The 23642-nt window shown below is 40.0% G+C and overlaps 5 protein-coding genes across 7 annotated transcripts; 2 read left to right on the top strand and 3 right to left on the bottom strand.

Annotated features, from left to right (window-relative positions):
* Positions 1 to 384: 384 nt before the first annotated feature.
* LOC111437190 lies at positions 385 to 3326 on the bottom strand. 2 transcript variants are annotated; one of them, XR_002709404.1, is made up of 3 exons: positions 2483 to 3326; positions 829 to 937; positions 385 to 768 (listed from the first exon to the last, which is right to left on the bottom strand). XR_002709404.1 is itself a non-coding variant. In XM_023075054.1 (2 exons), exon 1 carries the CDS (start codon positions 3121 to 3123, stop codon positions 2485 to 2487), a length of 639 nt encoding a protein of 212 aa, XP_022930822.1. In that variant the 5' UTR covers positions 3124 to 3326; the 3' UTR covers positions 385 to 937; positions 2483 to 2484. The 2 variants fall into 2 exon arrangements, 1 of the variants encoding a protein (XP_022930822.1); XM_023075054.1 differs by having other exon boundaries at positions 385 to 937.
* A 1328-nt stretch (positions 3327 to 4654) lies between these two features.
* Positions 4655 to 5719, top strand: LOC111437189 (fasciclin-like arabinogalactan protein 13). Its single transcript, XM_023075053.1, has 2 exons — positions 4655 to 5155; positions 5243 to 5719. Exons 1-2 carry the CDS (start codon positions 4817 to 4819, stop codon positions 5639 to 5641), a joined length of 738 nt encoding a protein of 245 aa, XP_022930821.1. The 5' UTR covers positions 4655 to 4816; the 3' UTR covers positions 5642 to 5719.
* Positions 5720 to 7883: 2164 nt separating this feature from the next.
* LOC111437188 lies at positions 7884 to 10916 on the bottom strand. The gene is made up of 4 exons (XM_023075052.1): positions 10390 to 10916; positions 9820 to 9932; positions 8966 to 9070; positions 7884 to 8760 (listed from the first exon to the last, which is right to left on the bottom strand). The coding sequence occupies exons 1-4, from the start codon at positions 10766 to 10768 to the stop codon at positions 8095 to 8097; spliced, it is 1263 nt and encodes a 420-aa protein (XP_022930820.1). The 5' UTR covers positions 10769 to 10916; the 3' UTR covers positions 7884 to 8094.
* Positions 10917 to 15322: 4406 nt separating this feature from the next.
* LOC111437187 (zinc finger protein NUTCRACKER-like) lies at positions 15323 to 18557 on the top strand. The gene is made up of 3 exons (XM_023075051.1): positions 15323 to 15589; positions 16319 to 16721; positions 17361 to 18557. Exons 1-3 carry the CDS (start codon positions 15478 to 15480, stop codon positions 18169 to 18171), a joined length of 1326 nt encoding a protein of 441 aa, XP_022930819.1. The 5' UTR covers positions 15323 to 15477; the 3' UTR covers positions 18172 to 18557.
* Positions 18558 to 19427: 870 nt separating this feature from the next.
* On the bottom strand, positions 19428 to 23642 carry LOC111437185 (receptor-like protein kinase HSL1). Of its 2 annotated transcripts, XM_023075048.1 has the most exons (3): positions 21047 to 23642; positions 20079 to 20405; positions 19428 to 19492 (listed from the first exon to the last, which is right to left on the bottom strand). In XM_023075048.1, the coding sequence occupies exons 1-3, from the start codon at positions 23628 to 23630 to the stop codon at positions 19455 to 19457; spliced, it is 2949 nt and encodes a 982-aa protein (XP_022930816.1). In that variant the 5' UTR covers positions 23631 to 23642; the 3' UTR covers positions 19428 to 19454. The 2 variants fall into 2 exon arrangements, with proteins under 2 accessions (XP_022930816.1, XP_022930817.1); XM_023075049.1 differs by lacking the exon at positions 19428 to 19492 and having other exon boundaries at positions 19708 to 20405.

Here is a 23642-nt window from a genome sequence, read left to right as displayed (position 1 = left end):
TAGATATTAATGAAATTACCAATTTTGAAGCACTGCTGGAGACAAAAGCCGATAGTCTGAGTTTCAACTTATACTCTACTCGACTGTGGTGGAAGAACATGTGATACTAGCTAGATTGAGTAATTCAAATTGCTAATGATCAATATTCGAGAATACCCTTTTTGGTGATTCATAATGGGAATGATTGAGAAAATGAACGAAAAAACCAAGGTCTATGGGAAAAATGAAAAACGTTGTAGATTGTATAGGTAGAAGGAAATGAATACGTACAAAATAACAAACAATAGATTTTTTAGTCATTATTGAATAATAAATCACTACAAACGACCGAGATACATCGATCCATGATAGAAGTAACTTGACCTAACATATATTATTATAGACGTAACTTAACATATATTATGGTCAGCACATTATAATGCATTAGAATGGCCATTTGATTCACCTTCCCCAGAGAGGATTCAACAATGAAATATACTGATAAGACCATAACAAACTGAAACAACCCTAACATCCTTACACAATAACAATCTTTCATTTTACAAACTGAGAGATGAAAAAGGAACAACACAGGACAAGACGACGCTGCTAAGTCTCTAAAAGCAGTCAACGACAACGACAACGACAACACTGGTCAGTTCTGCATTCTGAAACGACCTTTCGCCCCTTACAAAAATGCAGAAGAGGAGGGTGAAGCCAAACTACCAATCAATGAAGGGATTGGATGCTGAGAAACTTCACTTTGTTGGGGTATGGCAATCTGAATTTGAAGTACTGTCACCTTGGTATTTTTGTATTATCTTCCATGACTAAGAACTCTAAAAAATTTAAATTCCAAAAGGATACAAGATGTATGGGTGCTCATCAGTAGCTCTGCTTCCTGCTTCAAATCTAATCCATCTTCATCCTTGGAAAAGTACCCAACTTCAGATTGAATCTGTTTAAGCACAATCTGGTGATCAGTGAAGAACAATAGCTAGATCAACATGTTATTCGATTCCTGAGAATCGGCTCAGGGACGTGCGTACGGTTGAAGATGGCCTAATTATATAAGTAAAGTTTCCACGGACCACACATTAACAAATATTCAGTACAAAAAACGACGCAGACACTTTTTCCTTTAGAACTCGAGGACACAGCTGTAGATGGTGAATTTCTATCAGAAAATTCTTTAGAACTGTAGGACACAGCTGTATAACCTATAGAATCGATCGTGTTCAAATATGCTCGTGAATCTTTTAAGAGCATCTATTATGAAGGTTTGACCAATTGGAGATGTACAGTTCATTATTGTTCACCATATCATCTCTTGGAAATCCGTAATTTTCTACTGTGAAAACGTAGAGCCCTCGAACAGAATGTCCTATATACTGTCTAACTCGAGCACCTTGCATTTTTTATGAAACACAGACATCTCATTCTCGGACTTCTTAATTCTATGCTACACGTTCTTGAATTCCAGAATCTGTATAGAGAACACCTCTCGAGTAAATAACAATGTCAAGAGCCCTATTTTGGTACCAAATCATATCATATTCTTTTCCCCTGGTGACATGACACAATGCGAAGAAAACGTCCAAAAGTTACCCCTTCACACTAATACAGATAGATTTCCGATCAAAGCAAAACTCATGTAACAACCTAAACCCACCACTAGTGGATATTGTTCGTTTTGGCCGGTTACGTATTACCATCAGCCTCACGATTTTAAAATGCGTTTACTAGGGAGAGGTTTCCACCCTTATAAGGAATGCTTCGTTCCCCTCTCCAACCGATGTGGGATCTCACAATCCACCCCGTTGGAGGCCCAGTGTTCTCGCTGACACACAGCCCAGTGTCTGACTCAAATACCATTTGTAACAACTTCAGCCCACCACCGGTAGATATTGTCCTCTTTGGGCTTTCCCTTCCAAGCTTCCCCTCAAGGTTTTTAAAACGTGTCTACTAGGGAGAGGTTTCTACACCCTTATAAGCAATACTTCGTTCCTCCCTCCAACCGATGAAGGATCTCACAACCCCACTCATGCAGCCAATGTTCTTTCCTAAGGAACCTTATACATTATTGGCTAATAATACTCAGCAGTCTAAAATCAGAGACAGACCAACCAAAGTAGCCATCTATCTATAATTTATTCATGAGATTAAATGGATTGATTCATCTCCACAGAGCCCTTCAAAATTCAGAGAATCCAAATATATATATATATATATCAAAGCCATAAACAACAGAATCTCACTTAAACAGTAAAAGGGCATTCAAAGAAGGTAATTCCATGCCTGAACTCCATGATCAAAAGGAGTCCTAAACTCCAAGTACACTTAACTTCATGTTTGTGTCTCAATAATCCCAATTAATTGAGACAAAAGGAGCCATCTGCTCTACAATTTACACATAAAACTCAAAAGCCATAGCCAACAGCATCTCAGTTTAACGGTGAAAGGGCAGACAAGTTAAAAGTGCAAGCATTCGGAAGAAACATACCATCAACTAGAACTCGGGCGATTCCCGCTGGAACGTGGCCGATTCACCACCGTCCCTCTCATCCTTTCATACCCACCGCCGGATTTCGGCCTCCCATCTTCAGCATACCGATTTGGAGACCCGTAATTCCCATACTGCCTCTGATTCACCTCTCTAGGTCGGATCCCAACGTTCACAGGTCTCTCCTCCTTCCCGACGAAACCCGCCCTAAGATGTGGCGGCACAAATTTCTCCGGTTTATGCAACGTCACCGCCGGAGGAGGAGGAATCTCCTTCTCCTTCTCCAAGCTCGGAATCGGAGACGGAGCGATCGCGCCTGTACCAGTCCGCCCGAGAGGGCGAAGAGAGATGGAATCAGAACCAGGTTGCGAACGGGGTCGATCCGGAAGCTCACGATGATCGGCAGATGAGGGTCGAGATTGCGGCTGGGGGGAAAGAACCGGAGGCAAGGTGATGGGTTTGGGGGTAGGACGGGTCAGGACGAGCATGCGGCCATGGGACTTGCTAGCAAAAGATGAAGAAGAAGAAGAAGAAGAAGAGGGGTTTTTGGAGAGATTAGTGCCAGTTTTGGAATTGGAGGAGAGATTCTTGTCGTAGATGTGATTGAAATTGATGGAGGTGTATTTGTTGGTTTTTGCCATCCACCACCGCCAATTGAACACCGATCGATGTTTGAAGCTTCTGGGATTTGAGGGTTTCTTCAGAAACAGGGGAACTTCAGAAGAATTTATAGAATTTGAAAGGAAAAACGGGTTGGTTGGCAATGGAGGGAGTTTTGCGGTGTCGTGTAAAGGAAGATCAGAGCAAAGGAAGATCAGAGCTCAGAGATTGAATTTAATTTGAATATATATAGGCAATGAACATCACATGGCCTAACCTTATTACTACTCCTAACTATTTTTAAGCTTAGTAAGAACAAATTTTATGGGTAATCTTGTAAATTTGGTTTTAAAATTTTTTCAAAAAAACATATTTTTATTGAGTTTAAGTAGGATTTTATTTGTTTTAAGAACGTTAAACAACAAGCTAAGTCTTGATTATCTCTAGAACTGGTGTCTGATGCAACAATAAAATCTTATCTAATAATTTAAGCGCACCACTAGCATATTCTCTTTCGACTTTTTCTCAAGATTTTTAAAACACGTATGCTATGGAAAGGTTAAAGGGGGTGGAGACCGAGGACGTTGGGCCCTAAATGAGGGTGGACTATGAGATCCCATAGCGATTGGAGAGAGGAACGAGTGCTAGTGAGGATACTGGGCCTCAAAGGGATGGAATGTGAGATCCTACATTGGTTGGAGAGGGGAACGAAACATTCTTTATAATGGGGTGGAAACCTCTCCCTAGCTAACACGTTTTAAAAGCCTTGAGGGGAAGCTCGAAAAGAAAAGTTCAAAGAGAACACTATCTATTAATGATAAGCTTGATCATCTGTAAAACTGATGTCTAATACAATAATAAAATCTTATGACGACCAAACCCTCTTATCGAGGCATTGTCTAATGATCTCTAGGATAGGCCGAAAAGAGGTATACTGATTAATAGATCTAGACAAGACTAATTGCCTATGACACAATACTGAACTCCTTTGATCCTAAGTCAGGTCGAGGGCAAGGCCTCTCGGGTTAAAGGAGAGAAAGTCTCATTGCCTAGAGAAAATGACAAGAGACGAGCTCAATGAGATCTCCAAGACCAAGTGTCCTATATCGACAGGTATCAATCTCAAACAAGGGCTATGCATCCCAGCAAGATTAAGAGTCAACTCGTAAACGGGAATAGTTGCCACAACCTATCTACAACAATAAAGCTAGACATAACCAAAGAAACCAACCTAGAGTCAAATTTGTAGGGCGAGTAATAAGGCTATGTTATATGGGGTCTCACGCTCCACCCCTCTTAGAGCTCAACGTCTTCATCTCGGTATCTGACTCTAATACCATTTATAATAGCCCAAGCCCACCACTGGTACATAGATATTATCCACTTCAGCCCATTACGTATCACCGTCAAGCTCAGACACGAACGTGTAGTTTGTGATTAGGAATAAAGTTGTGGAGAATGAATAGAAGCCCAAGATTGAAGGCCCATTGGGTTCAAACACATATCAAAAACTAATAAAAAACCCCTTTTTTGTTAATTTATTTAAGAGACGCGTACCAAAATACGCCTATTTTCCAATTATTCTCTACTCCATTCCCTCAACCTATGAGTTGTCGCCATTAAATCCAGCTCACATCCAACCCCACTTTCACCTCCCCCACTTCCCCCATCTCCCTTATAAAATCATCATTCCTCCTCCACTAACTCCACCGTCGCCGCCGCCGCCCCTCCGCCATGGCCTCCACCGCTCTCCTCCTCCTCCTCCTCCTCCCCTTCCTTCTCTTCTCTGTTACCACTCTGGCCCAAACCCCGGCCGCTCCCGCTCCTTCCTCGCCGGGGCCACTCAACATTACCGGCATTCTCGAAAAGGGCGGCCAATTCACGACGTTCATCCGCCTCCTCAACGAAACCAAAATCAACACCCAGCTCGACAATCAGCTCAACAACACTCCTCAGGGGATGACCATTCTTGCCCCCACTGATAATGCCTTCAATTCCCTTAAGCCAGGCGCCCTCAATGGCCTCAACGACCAGGAAAAGACCCAATTATTGCTTTACCATGTCTTGACTAAGGTAATTTCATCTTCAATTCCCCAATTTTAAGGAACAATATTTATTGGGTTTTTGTTGTTTTTTGATTTCAATTTGGTTTCGATCCAGTTCTACACCTTGACGGACCTCCAGACCGTCAGTAACCCAGTCAGGACACTCGCCGGAGACTGGGGGTTGAACTTCACCGGCCAAGCAAACCAAGTCAACGTGTCCACCGGCGTCGTCATGGTGGCCGTCAACAACAAGCTAAGAGAGCAGTCTCCGTTGTCTATTTACGCAGTGGAGCAAGTTTTGTTGCCGGAGGCTCTGTTCGGCGACCACCCTGCTGCCCCTCCTCCGAAAGCTTCGGGTCCGGCAAGTGAAAAATCGCCGGCCGATGGCGAAACACCGCCGAAATCTGATGCTGCCCACTCGCCGGCGGATCATAAGGATGCGGCTCCGAGAAACGGCGTCGGTTTGGGATTGGTTTTGGGATTTGGTTTGATTGCCTTTAGTGTTCTTTCTTGAGATGTGACGTTGAATTGTGTGTGCTTTGTCTACTCATATATGCATTGATTTTTTTTTTTTTTTTTTTTATTACTGTAATTTTTTCTCTATCTATATATGCATATAAATTTAAAATAATCTCCGATCATTTTTCTCTCGGGTGTCATATTTTATATGACATTTGAATTAACCGATACCATATCCAAATGAGAGTGATATTAAAGATATGGAAGTATACATTTCTTTACGATAACTCAATCAAGGAAACTCTAAAATTAGTATATTTACCTTAGCTTAGGAGCGATTTATACTCGGTGGCCTTCTGAAAGTTTTACCGGAAAAATGTTAGGGCCATCGAGTGTCGAAACATTCAAGATTTTGATATTAGTATACAAATTTGAATATATTTACATGGTACATGAATAATGAAGGGAATGAGAACAATTTTAAAGATATGATAGTCAATGTAACAACCCTAGCTCACCGCTAGTTGATATTGTTCGCTTTGGCCCGTTACATATCGCCGTCAGCCTCATGGTTTTAAAACGCGTCTACTACGGAGTGGTTTCCACATCCTTGTAACAAGTGTTTTGTTCCCCTCTCGAACCGATATAGGATCTCACAATCCACCCTCTTCGCAGCCCAGCGTTCTCGTTGGCACTTGTTCCCCTCTCGAACTGATTAATTTAAATATGACCTCGGGCTATTTCTCAAACCAATCACTTATAAGAGTTATTGGTAATCAAAATTTAAAATGTTTATGTGATTGATATGGGGAGAATAGTAGTTTTTGTTGGATGATGAAAGTCCCACGTCGGCTAATTTAGAGAATGATCAAATAATACTCTCTCAATTGGTATGAGACCTTTTGGGGGAAGCCCACAGCAAAGTCATGAGAGTTTATGCTCAAAGTGGACACTAGCATACTATTGTTGAAAGTCGTGTTCATCTAACATAGTATCAAAGCCATGTCCTAAGACTTAGTCGTTACTTTATTCGAGGGGAGGTGTTGGATGATGACGGCCTTTTGGGGGAGCCCAAAGCAAAACCATGGGCACTTACGCTCAAAGTGTAGAATATCATACTATTATGTAGAGTCTTGTTCATCTAACAATTTTGACTCTCACCCATATTGTTAGGGTCATCACGTGCCCAACCATATTAAATTTTAAATTTTGATATTAATATATAACAAAATTGGATAAGATTTTTACCCTTTGCACATGGCATTCCACATGCAATGAAAAATAGAACAAAGCGACACACAACTCAAGACAATAGGTGTGGTCCCTTTTAATTAATCAAGTAATTAAATGATAATTAAAAGCTTAATTAGTGATTAGGGTTTAATCTTCCGCCGACATTACCCAACAATGGAAAACAACCTATTGGTTTTAGCCTATTCTAAATATTAATTTTATCTTTTTAATTAATAATTAATAATTAATTTAAACCTTTTTATTTATTATTAATCTCGTAAAAATCCATTAAAATGTTAGACAAAAACACCGACATAAAACGACTGTGACCATGACTAAGATGTTTATTTAAATTAAGTTTGAAAGAAGAACATCAAATACGTTGACTTTTCATCCATCGTTCCAATGACATGTTGATATTCATACGTGTACCTGCACGTTTTAATTACCCACCCACCTGTATTTTGTCAAGTGTTATAATCAACCAAAGTACCGAGCCCGATTGGTTACATTAAAAAAGCTACTAGTGTGATTATAACACTTAACAAATTACGAGAACGATCAAGTTATAAGTTCACTATTTAGAGGCGATTTATACAAATCGTCAAACACAAAAATTGAAACAATCCCAAAAAAGAAAGTTCATCAAAATTTCTGAAGAATTCTGCAAAATGCTGATATTTATCATCTGAAATTCATACCTGTAGAAACTAGAACAGATATTTCCATACTAATGATGATAATAATAATAATAATAAAGACAGAGACAGAGACAAAAACAGTAGATGCCAGTTGGTTTGAATTTGGTTTTATTAAGGAAATGGATCAGCCACAGAATATAATAGCCAACCACTGAAGTCCTAACAACAGCAGCTGCTGCAATTCAGAACTGTTTATTAATGGCTGTATAAGAACCCCTCAAGATTTCAATCTCCATCTAAAACTTACTTTATCAAGAAAATATCAAACCAAATCCAACCACCATTTGGATTACTTGATTGATAATGGTGGCTTGTTAGGGGCCTCACAATGTGCATTTTTCTAGAAGCAAATTGACACGGTTAGCACGATAAGACGGTTTAAAGAGATCAAAGATTCAAATCGAACGAGTAACAATGCCGACCTCGGTAGAGTTTAAGGTTAAAGTATTAGTAACTTCGCTTAATGACTAAAGGTGTAATATTGTCGAAAAATGAAACGAGTAACTCTACGCAGACTAAATTTTCACACAGCAAAGTAGGTTACATGGGTGAGGAATTTGTTTACTTACAGAGCTCAGATTGAGTCAAGCCAAGAATCGAAGTCGTCCTTTGCAATGGAGTTGGCTCCAGAATGACTGTTGTTGACAGGCTTTTCTTTATGAGGTACTAGATGGGATGTATCTTGGAGCAAGTCATCCAAGGCATCATCAAGTTCTGCAGTAATGGGTGCCTTCTTGCCTGAATTTGAACCTTTAATTGGGATGTGAGGTGTGGCCTTAAAGACTTCATCTATGTCGAACGAGCTACTCCCAGCAGCTGGGGTATCGAGGTCCATTGTCTCACTAAATGAGTTCAGAAGCATATCCAATTCTGCTTCTGCAGTTGTTGCTTCAAACATAGGGGTCTTTTGGTTGGGGTTTTCAATTATGAACTTCGTGTTGGGTTGTTCAGTGTACTTTCGTGTGTTAGTTTGGCTGGATATTGGCAACTCAATTGGATGAGCATTATAATGGACCTGATTTGATGAAATTGGTGATGGATTGAAGGTTGGATCTTGATGGATACTTCCGAAATAGCTCGACGAAGAAGCTTTGGTCACATCTCGAACTCCATCTTCGACGTTTCCCTTCTCGTAGGATTCTGTGTCAGATGATATTTCAATATTTCTCATTCCCTCTTGACAATCATATGTTGGCACCGCGGATGACCGTTGATCACAGACCGCCTTTCTCTCTGAACGCTGTAGCAAGGAAAAAACATTGTCTGTAATTCAAATTCAGACCAAGATTTGATTTTCAAGGACCACTTGCTAACTTCTGAATTACAAAGGAAGAAGAGCATTTTTAATGGTTAATCAAAGAAGCTAACAATTAACTTGATGCAATTAAAGATAACTCCTAACATCGGTTAAAAGTCCCTTCAAGCTAGTGAAACATCAGGCATACCAGTTCTGAAGGTAATATATCTTCCTCGATAAAGAGCCTCTCTGCTACATTTAGTTTTGTAAGTTGTTCTGCTAATGTGACCAAATTCAATGAAAGAAATGACGCCTGCAAAAAGAAACCAGTTTCCATAAAATGGTAGAACAGAACTATGAAATATTAAAAGTAGATAAAGAGAGAAGGATTTTTTTTGGTTAAGTAACAAATCCGTATATTCTAGCCCAAGTCCACTCCGCTAGCATATATTGTCCTCTTTGGGTTTTTCCTTTCGGACTTTCCCTTAAGGTTTTTAAAACACGTCTGCTAGTAAGAGGTTTCCACACCCTTATAAAGAATGTTTCGTTCCTCTCTTCAACTGATGTGGGATCTCACAATCCACCCCCTCTTCGGGGCCCAGTGTCCTCGTTGGCACTCGTTGCTCTCTCCAATCAATGTGGGAGGCATGGACTCAAAATTAAGATTGATAACAAAAAAAAAAAAGAACTTAGCTAGAGCACTCCATTTGGCAAGAACATAACACAGTCATACACATTTCAAATGGCTGAAAGGAATTGATAGTGCTTCAACGGAAAAGAAAACAGGACAAGTGTAAATGTCACAATAACATTTACTTCAAAAGTTCTTTAACACAGAATTGTTTAGACACGACGTTTGGGTCCTCACGTCCAACATACACTACAAAGACAAATATATGCATACATACATCTATATGCATATGTGCCCGTGTGTATGAAGAATTCTGCTGATGATAGCCATTTATTAAGATGTAATCTAACAATTTAGAATCTAAATTATACAGCACGCTCAATAATTTAATGCATTCTTGACACAAAAATATAGAACAATCGACTAATTACCTCAGGATTTGCAGTGGTTTTTTCATCTACAACGAAACTATTATCTTCAATCCAGGACAATATGCCTTCCCCCCTCGCTGCAAGCATAGCAGATCCTCCACTACTTAACTCTCCTGTTAGATTATGCATGTAAGTCTTCCATATCAAACCCTTCAATCTTGATATTAAAATCCAAACACTACTCATTGAAGGTATCAACTAAACAGAAATTTGGATGCTCCGTAGGTTATATCAAAACGAAGAACATATTTCTCTTTTCTATGTTCATTGAAGATTTAAACAACCCAATAAGGACGGTGGATATAATAAAAGATTATGTCATAATGCGTAGAGAAACCGAATTGTTAGTTAGCATTGGAACCATCTTCCTGCATGTGGCAAAGGATACTCAACCCCACCTCCGACCATCAATTACAGCAACTCTACAATCTACCAAACCGACTGGGACTTATATTTTCACTTCCAAAAATAGCACATTCGCAAGTTCAAATCAGCAACCATTTCGAAGACTTATAATTTGCAAACAAGCTGAACTATTATAACAAATCAAAAGAGATAGCGCAGACTTACTCGGAAGAACATCATCCAAAGACGGAAAAACATCCATACAAGTACTCGACTGCATCTGCGATCGAGCCTCGGCAATCAGGTGGCGGTAGTCGGCACCTTTGCTCTTCGGAAAAATCACATCGGAAACTGGCGCGGAAGCCTCACCGGACGTCTCTTCGACGGAAATTTCCTCGCCATAACGATCCCAATTTGAGGGAAGTTTAGGCACAGCCTGGGAGAGGAGATTTCCATCATTGGCGTGCTTTCCTAGCGGCTTATTGGCACTTCCAGGTGCATTTGTCCCAATGGACGGAGGTTTATGTTTCTGATTTGAATGAGACTTCTTGCTGTGGTGTTGAGAGTGAGCTCTCTTTGATTTTGCTAAAGCTTTTGCATCCATCCACAAATTGATGTGCTTCCTTCAATTCAAAGCTTTCGCAATTCAGATGAAACCTTAAAGAAATCTGTTGAAGAAAGAAGACGGAGCCGGGATTCGTAGCCCTACCGGAAGTTTTGTTGGGGATTCCGATTTGAAGAACACACGAACAGAGACAAACAATGAAGCTGCTAACGTGGCTTGGGCTTCGGGCTTTATATTTGGGCTTTGATCTTTGGGCTTTGCCACCAATGATTGTGGGCGTTTTGGGCCAGGCTGTGAGAACCAGAAAGCCCATGTAAAACTATGCAAAAGGCCCAAAGATCTCCGCTTTTAGAAATTAAATGTCTTTCTCTCGCTCTTAGATCTCACGTCAGTGAAAGAGGGGAGAAAACCTTCTTTGTAACCGTGTGGAAATCTCTTCCTGGCAGACCATTTTAAAACTGTGAGACTAACATCAATAATGTAATGTGCCAAAACAGATAATATTTGCTAGAGGTGGGCTTGGGCCGTTACAAAAATGGTATTAAAGTCCGTCATTAGGCGGTGTGTCAACGAGGACACTAGCCCTTGTGAGATCCGACATTGATTGTGCCAGTAAGGATGTTAGCCCCCAAAGAAGATGGAATGTGAGATCCCACATTGGTTGTGACAACAAGGACGCTAACCCTCAAAGGAGGTGGATTGTGAGATCTCACATCGGTATAAGAACGCTGACCCTCAAAGCATCCTTACTAGCACAACCAATGTGGGATCTCACAATCCATCTTCATTAGGGGCTAGTGTCTTCGTTGACACACCGCCTAGTGAGATCCCACATCGGTTGGAGAGGGAACAAAACACTCATTGTAAGGGTGTGGAAACCTCTCCCTAGCAGACAGTGTTTTAAAACCATGAGCCTAATGACAATACGTAACAGACCATTAACGGTGGATTCACGTGGCTCTCTCAGATGGATCAAAGGTTTGATATTACAATAATTGAAGAAGGGGTGACATTATTAATCTTTCCTTCTCTCTCCTTCAAAAAAAAAAAACATTGAACATTCTCTCTCTCTAAATGGGACAAAAGGAGTAGCTTAAATGCCTACCTAAGTTTGAGTTGAAAATAAGAGAGAGGAACATTCTTGGCCCATAACATACAATATTTAATTGGAGTTTAGTTAAGGGGTGTGGGGAAAAAAGTTTCAAATTTAGTGATTGCTTTTTTGGAGTAGAAAAAGACAATCTTTACAAAATCCCTTTAGATCTTTGTTCATTTGGTGCTTTGTCCATTCCATCACCTTCATCTTAATAATAATTCATACCCACCTTCATGTATTTCACACATTGATTTTAATGTGTTACCTATAATAATCTTCATTTTCCTTATAATTGGGCAAAAGGGTTTTTTTTTTTTATATATATATATAAATATATTTAATCAAAACGATAATGACGGGTTCTTTGATTTGAAAATTTTACGAAATTTTACAAAAAGGGACGTCTTTGGATATATATATATAGAGAGAGAGATATCTAAGGCTAGTAGTAGGATAAAGACAGTAAGCCGGGGCAGCCATAACCTAAGGCTTTTACCTTCATCTTTAGATGTTTGGAGAGAGATAGGGATTCGTTGCGTGATCCACACGACTGTTCCTTACATGTGCTCTATAGGCCACGCTCCATTTTTCTTCCCAACGAGCCCATTTTTCTTTTGATTTGGAAGATGGGCATTGTGTCTTCAATCTCGGCTATCAAACCATTCCCTCAATTGAAACTCCTCCATGGAACGACTCGTCAGTACATCACCGATCTTACAGGTGTCATTCACACACTGCTCCACATCACCCGAATTACTAAAGTAGTTGAACCATACACAATTGGGTTAACCATAACATCCGTAGATATGGTTGATGCATACATGATATAATTTATACATAGAAGAAGACAAAAGGTGAGATAGAAATATAAATTAGGGGTATGAATGTATACACAAATGGGCAAGGCTCCCAAGATATATTGACCTAAATCCATCACAAATATGAACTCAAAAGGGGTTAGTAAAAGGGAAAAGGGTTAAAAAGAAGATAGACATATTAGGGTTTTGTGAAAAGGCATAGATTCTTCAACTTTTAAACAAGGCCATGGCTGGCCAAGGCAATGCATGTGAGCTTCTGTAAATGTTGGATTCCACAATCCAAACTTGCTCTTCTTTTTGGGATATATCCAATCTCCACCAAAAATAATTACAAAACTCAACAAAAAAAAAAAAAAAAAATCTTTCAAAACAAATCTTTTTAACTAATACGTTCAATGTCATGTAGAAAAGAAAAGATTCGAACGTCTGACCTCTTAATTATTAGAAGTATATTGTCCTCTTTAGATTTCCCTCGAGATTTTTATACGTGTCTGCCAGGGAGGGATTTTCACACTCTTGCAAAGAATATTTTGTTCCCCTCGTAGATGTCCCACGTTGGTTGGGGAGGAGAACAAAACACCGTTTATAAGGGTGTGGAAACCTTCCCCTAGCAGACGCGTTTTAAAGCCTTGAGGGGAAGCTTGAAAGGGAAAACCCAAAGAGTACAATATCACGATGTGCCAGCTTTCTCGCTGTTCCCCGAATAGGGTAGACATGATGCGGTATGCCAGTAAAGACGCTGGGCCCCGAAGGAGGGTGAATTTGGGGGTGGTCCCACATCGATTGGAGGAAGGAAAGAGTTCCACATTGATTGGATTGTGATGTCTCACATTGGTTAGGGAGGATTAGGGAGGAGGTGTGGAAACCTTCCTTGGCGCATTTTAAAGCCTTGAGGAGAAGCCCAAAAGGGAAAGCTCAAAGAGGACAATATCTATTAGTGATGGGCTAGGATCGTTACACCCTCTCCAACCGATGTGGGATCTCACAATTCATCTCCCTTTAGGGTCCAACGTCCTCACTGGCACACTGCTCGGTGTTTGACTATGATACCATTTGTAACAGCCCAAGCCACTAATAGCATATAGTGTCTGTATTAGCCCGTTACGTCTCACCATCAGTCTCATGATTTTAAAACGCGTCTACATAAGCTACATTCAATATCATCTTTTAACCGAAGAAAAGTTTGAATCTTTCGTTCAAAATTGTCATTTTTGTTAGGTAATTGAGCTAAACATACCTACAAAATCGATACAAATAGCTCGTAAACAAAACCCTATTTAGTTTTTGTGTAAAAGACAAGCCAAACAAAACAAACATCCCTCTTAAATGACAATGATTTGCTTTTCCCTAAACCCCTTCTCCAATTATTAATCAAACACTCAATTAAGCTTCATAGTTTCATAGTGTAGCTTGTATTCAAAGTTTTGATTATAAAATGACCTCAAAAAGAGAGAGGGGAAGTGTTCATACTCGAGAATCTTTGAAAGGGGCCTCGAAAGTTGAGGGCTTTGGGTGAAATGTGGGAGAGAGGGAAGAGAATATTCTATTCCCACAAGAGTTCATTAGCAAAACTCCAAAAATTATAAACTAAACAAAGTCTTAAAGCAAAACATGATTAGATTATGATTAAGATGAGCAGGAAAAGTCAGCTCACAAGGGGACGACTGCTCATACTTCTAAAAATTCACTGTCTTTGTCAGCTAAACATGTTTCCCTAGTTAACTATTAATTATCCCTTTATGTTTATTCTCACTCTATAATCTTTATCTCTCTCTCTCCATCCCTTCACAACTATACCAAAATGAAGTTTCCTAGGTGCGTATGTATCTGTAACAGCTAACAGATATTATTTTTTTTTGGGCTTTTCCTCTCGGGCGACACTGAGCTCTCAAGAGGGGTGGATTGTGAGATTCCACATCGGTTGAAGAGAAGAATGAAATATTTCTCATAAAGGTATAGAAACCCCTCCAAGCACGCGGTCAGAGTCCTGGTCTCCTCCTACTGCTTGGAAGCTTATGGTTTCATGTTCTATTTGACTCCCTGATGGAGTTTTTTTTCACTCTTCCCTCACGATACTACTTCACTATCAGTCACCCAGGAGTATTTAGCCTTGCAAGGTGGTCCTTGCTGATTCCCACGGGATTCCACGTGCCTCATGCTACTCGGGTCAGAGCGTAAGTTAGTGATGCTTTTTTGCTAACTGTGAGGTTAACAGCGATATGTAACTGGACGAAGAGGACAAGTGGGCTGTTATAATATCGATGAATGATACATCTTTCTAATAAGCTATTGACATAGATATCGAACTTGCACTAAACAGATATTAAGAGACAGTGACACGATCGTTCTTATGTATTGAATAACTCGATTTCCGACCCATAATTTAGGGGGAGAGAGAGAGAATAAAAGTGAGAAGGGCCAAAGAAATTATGGGATAATCATTCCAAAAGGAAAAGGTAGTAAAACTAGCTTTTTTCTAATTTCTTACTCTATAAAACCCTTCTCATCATATGTGTCATCATGCACCTTTGCCCATCAAATCCCTTCCCCTCTCTTACCTTTAACTTTTTCACCAAAAATGAGTTTTTTATTCTCCCAAAGAGAGAAGATAGTTTGAAAATATTCCCATAAATTATTCAATCTAGGAGAGAGAGAGGGGAAGAGAGAGAGAGAGATCCAAATCTTGTCAATTTCTCTCCCTTTATAACATGGATGAACCCTTCATTTCAGCTAAACACTTATGCTTCTAGGTTTCTTGTAGATTTGAGAGACAATTCAAGCTAAGAACACAACAAAAACAAAAAATCATAGGATTTTTGTTTGTGTTAAGGAAGATGTCTGAAGAGCAAACAATTTCAAATGCTTTCATTTGCAGCTTGCCAACACTTGGATCAAACAACAACCCTCCTGTTCTTAAGAAGAAGAGGAATCTCCCCGGAAATCCAGGCAAGAACAACCTTTGTGTTTTGTTTCATATGTTTGTTGTTCTTTTTGCTCTTGTTTTTGTGGGTTTTGTCTGTTCTTTTGTAGGGAATAATATGATGATGAATATTCAACTTTTTCATCTAAACCCTCTTTGATTCTTCAAAAAACTCTCCCAAATTTTGTTTACTTTTGCAAAAGAAAAATCAGCAGCTTCACTCAACTCGAGTTGTTCTTTGAGTTTCTGATGTTTTTGAAGAAACCCTCATGATGAAAGCTAAAAAGTCATCACCTTTCTTCATGGATACGAATGAAAGATTAAATTTTTTTGTAATCTATTAGGTTAAACTTTTGTGTCTCGAAGCGATTCAACACCGTATCAAAGTTTTTTGTTTTTGTTCAAAAACCCGTCAAGAATATGAACAAAAGATTGAATTTTTCGTATCCTATTAGGTTAAACTTTTGCGTCTCGTAGCGATTCAACATGGTATCAGAGCTTTTTCTTTTTCAAAAACCCGTCAAGAATATGAATGAAAGATTGAATTTTTATTAACCTATTAGGTTGAACTTTTGAGTCTCGCAACGGTTCAACATAGTATCAGAGCTTTTTTTTTTTGTTCAAAACCCCATCAAGAATATGAATAAAAGATTGAATTTTTCGTAGCGATTCAACATGGTATTAGATCTTCGATCTTGTAACGTTGCTTCATTTTCGATAATATTGATATTGACTTGATGGCGTATTTGCGACAGATCCAAAGGCGGAAGTCGTGGCATTGTCGCCGAAGACCCTAATGGCGACGAACCGATTCTTGTGTGACATATGTGGGAAGGGTTTCCAGAGGGATCAGAACCTACAGCTGCATAGAAGAGGACACAATCTTCCATGGAAGCTGAAGCAAAGAAGCAACAGCAACAAAGAGCCAAGGAAGAGAGTTTATGTTTGTCCAGAGAAGAGCTGTGTGCACCACCATCCTTCAAGGGCGCTTGGAGACCTCACAGGCATTAAAAAGCACTTTTGCAGGAAGCATGGCGAGAAGAAGTGGAAGTGCGAGAAGTGCTCCAAGAAATATGCTGTGCAGTCAGATTGGAAAGCACACTCCAAAACTTGTGGCACCAAAGAGTATAAATGTGACTGTGGAACTCCATTTTCAAGGTAATATACTTATCAACTATATACCGATAATATCGTGAAAAAGAATGTTTTTCTTCGTGAGATCCCACGTTGGTTGAAGAGGAAAATGAATCATTCTTTATAAGGGTGTGAAAACCTCTCCCTAGTAAACGCATTTTAAAACTTTGAGGAGAAACCCAGATAGAAAAGCTCAAAGAGGATAATATCTGCTAGCGGTGGGCTTTGGCTGTTACAAATGGTATTAGAGTCAGGCACCGAACTGTATGCCGGTGAGGACGCTCGACCCTCAAGAGGGGTGAATCACTGGATTGTGAGATCCCACGTTGGTTGGAGAGGAGAACGAAACATTGTTTATAAGGGTGTGAAGATCTCTTCCTAGTAGACGTGTTTTAAAACCTTGAGGGGAAAAACCCAGAGAAGATAATATTTGCTAGCGGTGGGAGAGACAGGTATCGAACAGTGTGTCAGCAAGGATGCTGGTTGGAGAGAGGAATGAAACATTCCTTATAAGGGTGTGGAAACCTCTTCCTAGTAGACACATTTTAAAATTTCGAGAAAAAATCCAGAAAGAAAAACTAAAAAAGGACAATATCAGCTAACAGCGGTTAGAGCGGTTATATTGATGTTATATATGTTCTAAAAAAGGTGTGTGAAATGCAGGAGAGATAGCTATGTAACTCACAGAGCATACTGCATGGCCTTAGCAGAGGAAACAGCAAGACTAAACGCAGCAGCATCAACCCTGAACACAGCTGACAACAGCTACCATTTCCTAAGACCAAACACAAATCCTCACCAATACTTCCCCTCCTCCACCCTTTTCAGACAAGATCATGAAACTTCTCAAATGTTCCTCAACAACAACGTTAATTCCCTCACACCCACAATAGCCTTCCCTTTTTGGATGCCAAATTCTTCCCCCCAAGACAATAATTTCCATCACCCACTTGCACCACCACCACCGCCGCCGCCGCCACCACCACCAACAGCAACAACAACAAGCTGTCTTCTTTCAGTTCCTTCCTTGTACAGCCACGAAGAACAAGCCAATCAAGCAATGGCATCATCATCAGCAGCAGCAGCAGCAGCAGCCAACATGTCAGCCACTGTTCTGCTACAAAAGGCTGCTGAAATGGCAGTGACAAGCTCCACAACAACAGACCCATCATCATTAATGGCAAGTTTTGGGTTGAAATTCAGTGCCACAACTGATGGGAAAGCCTTGTTTTCAGGGCTTTATGGCTCAATTAACTCAAATTCCATTCCTAGTTGTTGCAGCCTTGAAAATGGTGGCGATCATCAAGACTCTGCTGCTAGTAACTTGATCCAAATGTACCCTGCTGCAAAGAGAATTAGACACACTGTTAGTGAAGAAAGTGTCACGGGTGGAGAAGGAGAAACAAGGGATTTCTTGGGTGTGGGAATCCCCACCATATGCCATCATCCATCAGCAGTGAATGGATGGATGTGATTACATCTGATATGATTTGAACGGGTATTCATAAAGTTAGACCAAAAGGGAATCTCAAGCTTTAAAAAAACCCTTCAATGGCAGAACAGGGGAGGATCACTGATGCGATCCATGCATATTCAGGTGAGGAAGGACAGAAAGTTGAGGCCTTTTTCTTCCAAAAACAGAGGCCTTTTGTTTTGGGATTAAAGGGACGAAGGTGGAGCAGAGGCAGAGATAAAAAAGTAAAGGATTCCCCTTTTGGACTCCATTAATGTTGTATTGTGTATTTCTTTCATTTTTTATTGCTCTTTGTTTGTGATATCAAATGGGTATTTGAAAAAGAATGAAGGTATCTCTATTTTCTATTACTTTTTTAGTCTAATCGAACCGAAAGCGCGCCTTGATTAGGGAGAATCGCATTTGTTTAGGCTAAAAATGTCCAAAAAGATGCTAACTTTCATGTTTGTTTCAATGCTATTCTCTAGTTCATGTTAGGCTCGACTAGCTACAGTGTAATATGGATTCGATTTGCTTCTATCCATCTCGAGGTACTATAGCATGACGGGATACCCAATATAAACTAAATTATACTCGGAACTTTTGATTCAAGTTGGAGCATTTAGGATTTGAGGTTAAAATAAGAACTTTGGAGTACATGAAAAGTGAAATGCATGAAGGGGGGAAAAAATAAAAGGAATTGATATTCTTTCCTCACAAAACAATCACTTTCCACTCTGGATGACAGTGTACTTCTACACATGCATGCATTTTAGACTACAAAATTACCATCTCTTCTTCCCTTCTTTCTTTCTTTTTATTGTTGAAAATGTAAAAAAAATAATTTAAAATAAAGAGAGAGAATAAAAAGGTAAAGAAAAGGCAACCCTTTCCTAAATGTATGATATATAGTTTAAAAATATATCTGGGTATGGATTTGAACTCATGTTGAGTCGAGTGCGTAGGGATTTGAACTGAAAAATAAGTCGGAGTAGAGATTTGAACTAAAGCTATGTGATGTTGAGTTATATGTAGGAATTTGAGTCCAAATACTTTCTTCAACATTTAATGTTGGCCCGATAACGGGCACGAAGAGTAATGATAGGACGTAAACCTAAAATAAAGTTCTATAAGATAACTCCTTATTTGGAACCAATTTCGTGTCTTCGAATTTATGAGTTCAATTTCTAAACTATGGGGTTCGTTATAACCACGTTCTTTGTACTTTTGTTGAATGTTGCAGTTACACGTGTGAAATATTAATTTGATCAATTTCCCAGCCAAATATTGCAATCAATCTTGTTTTATAGACCTTCACATGTCGAACTTGTTACTAATAGACCTGGAAGAAAAACGAGTACAAGAAGTGATTGCAACACTTAACAAAAATGTAATTCGTTGATGAATCAAATTAAAAGTGGTAATTTATGCAATTTTCCCACAAAATTTACCCAAATAGGAGAACTTTGATGGTACCAAACACAAGGCATTCATTTTGGTCAATAATTGAAGCATCTAGCAGCTGCTTTCCAGAGAGAAACAAGGGCCCCAATACAGTAAATAAGGGGCGGCTGAGCAACAGGAGCCATTGGCCATCATTGAATTAGAGCATTCATTCCATCTTGTATTACAGAACAAAAATATGAAACTTGTCCTGCCAAACAGGGACTTTCTCAACTGACCCCACCACCCTCCATTGTTGAAAAAAACTGAAGATCTTAAGAAACTTTGGGGGTTTTATTCAAAACAAATCATTGGGTTAGTACCACAAATCTCTGCTGGCTTCCATTCATAATCAATCATTCACCCACTTTTTGACATTTAAAGAAACTACATACTTTTGGCTGTAACTTGTAAGACTAATGTTAGAGACTAGAGAAAACTATAGGCATACTAGGAAAAATGTGGAGAAAGTTTGGTTTCCTTACTAGCAATGGCGGGTCTGGATTCTGTTGCAGCCTCTTGTAGCAGTTTGACGACTCGTCTCATCGAAGGACGGTTGATGGGGAGTGAGCTTGTGCAGAGAAGTCCCACGTTGAGGACTCGGTAGATTTCTTCCTTGTATTTTGAACCGAGTTTCGGATCGATTGCTTGGTCGAGTCCTCTGCAGTCGACGGTGGTGTAGACCCAGTTTGCCAAGTTTTTATCTCCAAATTCTGGATCATTTGGAGGCCTCCCTGTCACCAGCTCTAAAATCACCATTCCAAAGCTGTAGATGTCACTCTTTTCGTTTACTCTTAATGTATAAGCATATTCTGCATCAAGCACACCATATGAAAGTCAAAAAAGTACTCAACCCCTTTTGTCTGAGTAAATGGAATCAAATTCTGTTGAGGATCATTCGGAGGGAAGTCCCACGTTCACTAATTTAGGGAATGATCATAGGTTTATAAGCCAGAAATACATCTCCATTGGTACAAGGCCTTTTGGGGAAGCCCAAGGCAAAGCCATGAGAACTCTTAACATGGTATCAGATCCACGCCCTAAACTTAGTCATGTCAATATAATCCTCAAACGTCGAACAAAGAATTGTGAGCCTTGAAGGTGTAGTCAAAAGTGACTAAAGTGTTGAACAAATGGTGTACCTTGTTCGAGAGCTCTAGAGAAAGAGTTGAGCCTCGATTAAGGAGAGGCTATGCAAAAAAATAGAGCATAGAATTTAACCTCAATGAGTAATTATGCAGATCAACAAATATCTCGTAATCCCAAGGCGTTCTAACAGATTCAGAACTAAAATCATGCCAGCAGACCAGATACTACAAGTCTAAAACATCATGGAAATATGAAGATGATCTTCGTCTTAACACATATTTATAATGTAATCTAATCACTAAAAGTAATATGAACTGCTTATGTTTCTAAATCATGTAAGAGTTCAGGGAAATCAAGATGGTACCTGGTGCAATATACCCACAAGAACCAGCAATGACAGACATTGGCTCTGAGTCCTTGCCAGAATTCAAGAACTTAGCTAATCCAAAGTCTGCAACTCTAGCTCCAAACTCAGAATCAAGCAATATATTGTTGGATTTGATATCTCTATGAACAATTGGAGGAGCACAATCGTGATGCAAGTAAGAAAGGCCTTCAGCTGCATCCAAAGCTACTTTATACCTTGTCGGCCAATCCAAAAACCTCTTTCTGCTGCCGTGCAGCAAATCTCCCAAGCTCCCATTAGGCATGTACTCGTAAACAAGTAGCTTGCAGTTGCTAGTGTTGCAGCAGCACCATAGCCTAACAATGTTCTTATGGCGAATCTTCCCCAATGTCTCAACTTCAGCCTCAAATCCATCCTTCTCTGAATCTAAACTGTTGTCCTCTTTCCTTGCTCCTTGCCATAGCTTCTTCACGGCCACGATCTCACCGTTTTTCAGCACAACTTTGTACACTTTGCCGGATGCTCCACTTCCGATGACTTTGTCTTCACTGAGAGAGACTGCGATTTCATATTCACTGAAACCAAGTTTGTGGAATGATTTCCACTTCGAAACCGCAATTCCATTCTTGTTCTGCTTGAATTTCTTGTACTTAAAGAAGAACCAAATGACCCCAACAGCAAAAACAACAATAGCGAGTAGAAAAATGGCTTTGAGAAGCCAATAGCCTTGGTTTTTGCCTTTTTCAATGCGAGGACAAAGACTTGGGGTGTTCTTACACAAACCTGGATTACCCAGAAAGCTATCTCTGTAAATTTCCTCGGCATAAAGAGGAGGAAGTGCTCCTGATAAGAGATTGTTCGACAGATTTAACGAATTCAGTTTCAAATTCTGCAATTCAAGAGGTATGCTACCACTGAGATGGTTACTAGCAAGATCGAGATAATTAAGAACAGGTAGGCTTCCAATTTCACTCGGGATATTCCCAGATAGCCTGTTGTTTGCCAAATTTAGCTCGTTTAGCCTCTTCAGAGCTCCAATTCCCTTTGGTAATTCACCAGAAAGCTTGTTATCGCTTAGATCGAGTTTACCCAACTGGCTTAACTTCACTAAATTTCCCGGAATTTTACCGGAAAACATATTCTCACTACCTGAAAGTTCAGTCAGATTGCTTAACGAACCAATCTCCTCCGGAATTGACCCTGAAAATTGATTTTCGGAGATCATCAAAATGGAGAGATTCTTGGCGCTAGATATCTTCGAAGAAATAGACCCAGAGAGCGAATTTTCAACGAGCTCAAGTAAATACACGTTGTGCAAACCCCAAAAATCATCTGGAACTGAACCCGAGAGTTTGTTGTTCCTCATTCGAACACGGCTTAAGCTCGTGCATTTTCCAAGACTCGGAGGGATTTTCCCGGAAAACGAGTTGTAAATCAATATAAGCTCTTCCAATGCCCCTTTTGCACACAAGTTTTCCGGGATGGCGCCAGAAAATCCGTTGTATGAAACATCAAGATGCACTAATGGCGAGTTTTGCCCAAGTTTGCTGGGTAACTGTCCGCTAAGCTTGTTATTAAACAATTTGAGCTCATTCAAATATGGGGACCTGACGATACTCTCCGGCAATGGCCCTTCCAATCGATTCTCGAACAAGTTTAACGACTCAAGCTGTAATGCACAAAGATCATCCGGAATTGTTCCAGTTAAGTGATTCATCGACACATCAATTCGTCGCAGTGCTGTTAGATTCGACAGTCCCAAAGGAAACTCGCCGAAGAGCGAGTTGTTAAACAGTTCAATCTGAACTAAGCTTTTCAAATGAGTGATTGACACCGGAATCGACCCACTGAGTCTATTGTTCGACAAGTCCAGATTCTTAAGCCGAGTCATCCCGCCAAAAATATCCGGAATCCGATCGACAAGATTACAGTTAGCAAGCCAAAGAACCTCCAACTTCGTCAAGTTCCCAAATGCACTCGGAATCTCACTCCGCGAAAACGGATTATACGCAAGTTGAAGCTCTTTCAAACTCGAAATATTACCCAAACTCCCCGGAATAGTTCCATTCAAAAGATTTTCAACCAAATTCAGCGTCTCAAGCCTACGAAACTCACCGAAACTCACCGGAATCTCCCCGGAAAAGTTATTTCCAGAGAGATCCAGTAACCGAAGGTTCGTGATCTTGGAAAGCGCATCGGGAATAGAACCAGCGAGGAAATTTTGCGACAAGTTAAGCCGCTGGAGACCAGAACAGGAGGCAATATCGTCAGGAAGAGAAGCGTTAATGGCATTATTGAAAAGAGAGAGTGAAGAAAGAGAAGGAAGTCGACAAAAGAAGGTCGGAAAAGGTCCAGCGAGCTGGAAATCAGATAAGTCGACGGCGACAACAGAACGAGAGACGGAATCGCAGATGACGCCGGACCAGTTGCAGGGAGTATCATCGCGAGGGTTCCATGAAGATAAGGACTGAGTAGGATCGGAGAGACTGAGTTTGACTTGCTGAAGATACAGTCCTTCTTGATTCAGCGAGAATATCAATGGAAGAAGAAGAAGAAGAAGAAGAAGAAGACGAAGAAGAAAAAGGAAGAGAACAGAAGCCATTCTGCAGAGGAA

The sequence above is a fragment of the Cucurbita moschata genome, unplaced genomic scaffold (genome assembly GCF_002738365.1).
Source record: "Cucurbita moschata cultivar Rifu unplaced genomic scaffold, Cmos_1.0 Cmo_Scf00062, whole genome shotgun sequence".
Taxonomy (NCBI): domain Eukaryota; kingdom Viridiplantae; phylum Streptophyta; class Magnoliopsida; order Cucurbitales; family Cucurbitaceae; genus Cucurbita; species Cucurbita moschata.
The sequence above is the reverse complement of the archived record's forward strand: the minus strand, read 5'-3'. Positions and strand labels throughout refer to the sequence as shown.